The sequence below is a fragment of the Henckelia pumila genome, chromosome 3 (assembly GCF_033568475.1).
Source record: "Henckelia pumila isolate YLH828 chromosome 3, ASM3356847v2, whole genome shotgun sequence".
In the NCBI taxonomy this organism is placed as follows: domain Eukaryota; kingdom Viridiplantae; phylum Streptophyta; class Magnoliopsida; order Lamiales; family Gesneriaceae; genus Henckelia; species Henckelia pumila.
Window position 1 is genome coordinate 62,287,593 of NC_133122.1, and position 6,045 is coordinate 62,293,637.

Sequence of the window (6,045 nt, forward strand, 5' to 3'; positions counted from 1 at the left end):
CTGTCTATATATCAAAAACTTCTCAAAATAGTACCAGTTGAGCATTTGGTACTCAGAAATGACAAATTAATTATTTCTAGGAACACTATTCGTTTTGCATCTCCCGGGAGATATAGCATGTTGATGAAAATGTTGAAGCAAAAAGGCCATCAATTTCCCAATTCCCAGTTGAGCATTCGAATCATAAACGTTAAAATTGTCGAAAATTTCCAAGAAACTCCATAATTCACCATTTCCCGGTCCAGTTTTCGTCCAGATCACAGCAGGCTGCGGAAAATTAATTAATTATCAAGAAAAAGCTCTTCTTTTTTACTTGCAGTACTATAATTCAACGATCTTATATATGTGTATGTCTTTCAATTAATCTCTGCAGTTATTAATTTATTCCCAATTAATTATAAGAGAGCGTTTGCATGGCGAGCAGTAGAGTACTTGGAGATTCAGCCGCTTTATCAGAAACTTCCCATCTTCCATATTCACTTCTTCACATGCTTCATCACCCCGATTAATCAAGTTTCATGTAAAAATCATACAGTACCCAATATTAAATCCTTGGACCTTGTTCGATTTCTGACATGGGTTTTCGTTCTATGTTTGCCAGAAGAAATCAAGAAGAATCTGGTTTTGATTTCGGAAAACTTGAGGAAGCCATATTACTTCAAGGAGTCAAGATCAATAATAATGAAACAAAATTACAAAGTATACTACTTTTTTTTTTTCTCTCTCTCTTCTGACGTTTATTTAAAGTCTAACCAACTCCAAAACACAGACACACAGACGGGTGTGTGTGTGTGTGTGATTTTGAACAAGTCCTTGAGAAGAGGAGGGGTGGGGGCTTACCATTTTTAACATAGGAATCATTCTCGGGCAAGGGACTTGAATTGGCGTGGGGTTCTAAACAAGCAACGAACTCGACTCCTCGAAAATTTTCTCAATGATTCTCAAAGATTTTGTGCAGCTTTGTATTCTTCAGTCAAGCCTGCGGCAACTCTGGAACTGTTCCCTTCTTGGCCTATGAGATTCCGCCAAAGAGTACGTACTATTTTTTACTTCCTTCCCATCTTCTTTTATTTAAATCCCCTCCATTTTTGACCATTTTAATTGGATTCGTAAACAAAGCTCTATTCTTTTTATAAAAAAAAATCGAGTCTTTGGGTTTATCTTTAGTTAGTAATTGGTTTTGGAGCTTTCTCGACTTTGAAAAAAAAAAAGGGACCTAAAATAATGGGTTTTCTTTTATTACAGTGATGGAAGCCATTTGACTTATTTTCTTGCGGTGTTTGGTGACATTAATACAGGAGAGTTCAAAGTGATCAGGAGATCGAAGAGAGTAAAAGTAGTGATTCAGGATCAGCACTAACAAAGCCGGAATCTGAATCTCCGATCAGCACAAAGGCATCATCGGACCACCACCAGACGGCAACGGCTGCGGCGGCGGAGAAGGATTCTGACCACAAGCACAACCACCTTCAGCCACCGTTGAAACAATATTCACATATAGAGATGGAAAGTGGAAGTGGGAGTCCAAGAACAGTAGGAAATTCACAGCCCAAATCAGCTGCCAAACAAACTCCAGAAAAGGTTTTTATATTTTTCTTATATATATATTCTCAATTACTTCATCATAACATGAAATCTCTTCAAATTTAAATCCCAGAAATATAGAAAGACAGTTCCATCTTTCATGCCCGAGAGATTTTTCTGTGTGTTTTTTTTTGGCCCATTCTGACATGCAAATCTCAAAAGCGACAGAATCTTCACAGTAGTTGAACTATTTCTATTTTTTTTCAATTTGTTGTCTTTCAAAAATTGTTAATCTAAATGGGTTCCTGTGCTTTTCTCTCTGAATAAAATACTGAAATTCTAATTTCTCGCCAATAATTAATTAATTAGCTCCTTTTATATGAAAAAATTATCACTTTTTTCGCATCCCAAGAACTGCAGTTCAATTATTTTTTGTCCAACTTTTGGGTCACTCTTTCTTGAAAGAAAACAACTTTTTAGCCTTTTTGCACCGATTCTTTATTGGGATTAGAGCGCCCAAATCGAAAAAAATACATCTCCAGGTGATTATATGAATATTCTTTATGAAATAACGTATTCAGGTTGGATTCATATTTTTATGTATTTGAGATTGAGATGTTTATGTGAAAAAAACATAAATTTTGAATATACGCTCGAAATCTATAAGAAAAGTAACATCGAACAAACTCAATCAATTGATATATTTGAACAATAGAAAAGTATCAAGATTTGAAATGAATCGGAGGGAAGTTTCTAATAATAATGCGGAAAAAAATTCTATGTAATTAATTTTGACTTAATGCAGCTAAATTTAGACAAGATAGAGATAGTTTATACATGGAAAAAGAGGGCCTGGATCTACTTCAGAGCAAGTACTTGGTATTGCTAAGAAGATGAAAAACTCACATTAATTATGCATATATGCACATGCATGGTACAATTTATTATATATATATGTATATATACCGTATAAAAGTCCTTTACAACATTGGCTTTTCCCTTTTACTTGATTTATACAACTTTATTGTAAGATGATTATTTATTTCCCGACAACAAAATTGATCTTGCATTGTATCTGATTTGATTTGTTTCACTGGTTATATATATACATATAGACACTCAGACGTTTAGCTCAAAATAGGGAAGCAGCAAGGAAGAGCAGGCTTAGGAAAAAGGTACACTTCCATTTGTTTCAACACTTTTAGCTCGATTAAATCTTACTTATATATCTTTTGTTCAAGTTGATCTCGGAATTGGTTAGTTTAATTTCACTAGCTAGTATCGTTTTTTTATTTGAAAGAACCAATTTTCTTGACGTCAATAAACCACTCGAATTTTCGCGTTGAATGTTTTTCTAATCAAATGATTTGAGTGGGAGTACCCAAATCCCAAAAGTAACGAAATGTCTTTAAATTTATCAACTTCATACATTGTTCGACAGAACCGTCGTGAAAATGTGAGAGACATGTATGATCTGATGGTGTTGAATACAACGGAGAAAGATTATCTCATGTGGAATAACATCTATACACTACTATTTATTTTTAAAGTCTGTGAGTACATATAAGAAAATGTCAAATGATGTTTTTATTTCATTATTTTTTTTAAGAGTCATTTAATGTTTTTGGTACAATTAACTAAATTAATGAAGTACTTGTTGCAGGCCTATGTTCAACAGCTAGAATCAAGCAGGATGAGGCTCACTCAACTTGAGCAAGACCTTCAGAGTGCAAGGTCTCAGGTAATATAAATACCAAACACATTTAATAGTACAAGGACAATAATTAAGTTTGAAAATTGTTCCCAAGAATTAAATATATGCCCAATTATACCCCATTTTTTAAATTATTTTATAATAAAAGCTTCTCAATTATTGTGGTCAACAGGGTCTTTTCTTAGGAGGTGGTGTTACAATTGGGAATATCAGCTCTGGTATGTCTTCATATCCACAATATTAATTTACGGAAATGCCATCCTTTTAGCAAAAGTCAACAGGGATTTGTTTATGAATACATATATATTGTTGTCTCATTTTTTTTTCCAAAAAATAAAAATAAGTTTCATGATTGACTTGTAATTAATTTGACTTTATCTCTTATTTTTGTTTTCAAAATGATGCCTTATAGTTTCAGTACTTGACCAAACTTAATTTGACTATGTATAGTACTATTTTAAGTTTTTCGATGAACACATCATTTCTTGATGTTTCATACATAATTATAGACCAAAGCGGAAGTCTCATATATATATATATATATATATATATATATATATATATATATATATATTGTGCTTTATTATTTTGCATGATTCTAATTTTCATATGTATTTGTGAGAAATTTCATGATTAAGGGAGTGTTTGCAATCACTAAAAAAAGTGATTGTTAGCTTTTGGCTTAAAAAAATAATTTTTGTTTGTTTCTTAAACCTAGATTATGTGTTAGCTTATGCTTAACTTAATTGAAATACAAAAGCTAAGCATGTGATGATTATGATTCTCAAAAAGTGATTTTAATAAGAAGGTCATTGTTAAAATCACTATAATCACTTATATATCAAACACTACCAAACTTTGATTTTTAGATTTTCACTTTTGTTTCCAAACACTACCAACTTTTGATTTTTCTTAACTTTTTTATAATCTATAAATTAATCACTTCTACATAAGAAAAATCTATTGCAAACACTCCCTATGATTCAATCTTCATTTTAATTATATAGCCGGTGCCATATTTGACATGGAGTATTCAAGATGGCTAGATGATGATCTAGGCCATATGTCTGAACTTAGAGCAGCAGTTCAATCACATTTATCCGACGCGGACCTAAGGGTGATAGTCGATGGATACATTGCTCACTACGATGAAATCTTTCAACTCAAAGGAATCGCCGCCAAGTCCGACGTCTTCCACCTGATCACAGGGACGTGGGCTACTCCGGTCGAGAGGTGTTATCTTTGGATGGGCGGTTTCCGCCCTTCCGATCTCATCAAGGTTCTTTTAGATCATATTAATCATTAATTCCATCTGGCTAGATATATATATGTATGTATGTATGTATCATACATTATATTCGAAGAAATAATATTTATAATGGTGATTGTTTTTGTGGATGATTAGATGTTAATACCGCAATTAGACCCCTTAACGGAGCAACAATTAGTGGGAATATGTGGTCTCCAGCAGTCGTCACAGCAGGCAGAGGATGCTCTCACTCAAGGGCTCGACCAACTACACCAATCTTTACTCCAAACCATTGCCAACTCTTCTCTAAATGACAGCATGCCTCACATGGTCATCGCACTGAGTAAACTCGCGAACCTCGAAGGTTTCGTTCGCCAGGTACGTACACAAATTTTATTCGATGCATTGATAATACATCCCACAATATATATCTTACGATAAAAAACTCTATACAATCTTACATCAGGCTGATAATTTAAGACAACAGACTCTTCATCAGTTGCGTCGGATATTAACGGTTCGACAAGCAGCGCGATGCTTCTTGGTGATGGGGGAGTACTACGGTCGATTGCGGGCTCTTAGTTCTTTATGGGCATCTCGTCCTAGAGAGTAAGATTATTTCATGCATGGATGATTCAAAATTGTTTTATATATGATTAATGATGATATGTATATAAATTCATGATTTACTAATATATATATATATGATACAATGAATATGTATTTTCAGGGTTTTGGTCACGGATGCAAATAATTCTTGCCAAATGACCATGGATTTACAAAGTTCACATAACCAATTCTCAAACTTCTGATATATTAATGTCACCCACAGAATAGGGTTTATAGGTTTATTTATTTATTATGGTCTCTGTAACGTAACCTTTAATTTTGTAATATAATATATATTAGTTATGATCTTGTAAATGTAAATTAATTTAGTGAGGGACGTCTTCCAATATACATGCTAATGCCCCTAATCCCTATCGCGTGCCTGTACACAGGGGCGGATCTAGAATTTCGGCTTTGGGAGGGCCGCTTATAAAATATAAAAAAATATATTAAAAGATAAAATATAAAAATTGACTATTTTTAACAAATATATTTGTAAATAAAATTAATTCGACATTCCTTAAAATTTTCAAAATCTTCAATGATATCATCAATATAAAGAATTTTGACAATTTCTCTTTCAATAAAATATATATATAAACTTAGAGGAAAGCATATGTATTTTCACTTTCACGATGAATATCCATGTTATTTTTTTTTTCTTTTGAAATTTATTATTTTTTATAATTTTAGAGGAAATTTAGAAGAAGAAAATTAGAAAAACATGTGGTTTTACTTTTTATTTTTATTAGTTTGAATGAATAGACCCTAAGTTTGCAAATTTTTATTTTTATTATTATTATTATATATTTTGAAAACAAAAATTTACATATTTTAATAATAAAAAAGGTAAAAGGAAAAAAATTCTTAGGGTGATTCGAACCTTGGCCTTTTCCAGAACATAGTCCACCAGTAAGCCACACGGCACTTTCCTTAAACTCAAGGGGCC

The 6,045-nt window shown here is 32.6% G+C and overlaps 1 protein-coding gene across 1 annotated transcript; it reads left to right on the forward strand.

Annotated features, from left to right (window-relative positions):
- The first annotated feature begins 575 nt into the window (after nucleotides 1-575).
- On the forward strand, nucleotides 576-5,345 carry LOC140888860 (transcription factor TGA9-like). The gene is made up of 9 exons (XM_073296565.1): nucleotides 576-592; nucleotides 1,299-1,581; nucleotides 2,640-2,699; nucleotides 3,188-3,265; nucleotides 3,411-3,456; nucleotides 4,246-4,517; nucleotides 4,644-4,865; nucleotides 4,954-5,096; nucleotides 5,218-5,345. Exons 1-9 carry the CDS (start codon nucleotides 576-578, stop codon nucleotides 5,297-5,299), a joined length of 1,203 nt encoding a protein of 400 aa, XP_073152666.1. The 3' UTR covers nucleotides 5,300-5,345.
- The last annotated feature ends 700 nt before the right edge of the window (nucleotides 5,346-6,045 follow it).

Bases quoted from the DNA above. Each gene is read 5' to 3' on its own strand.
- LOC140888860 (XM_073296565.1), top strand. The intron at 2,700-3,187 runs GTACACTTCCAT...TACTTGTTGCAG, and splicing joins AGAGCAGGCTTAGGAAAAAG to GCCTATGTTCAACAGCTAGA. The intron at 3,457-4,245 runs GTATGTCTTCAT...TTAATTATATAG, and splicing joins AATTGGGAATATCAGCTCTG to CCGGTGCCATATTTGACATG.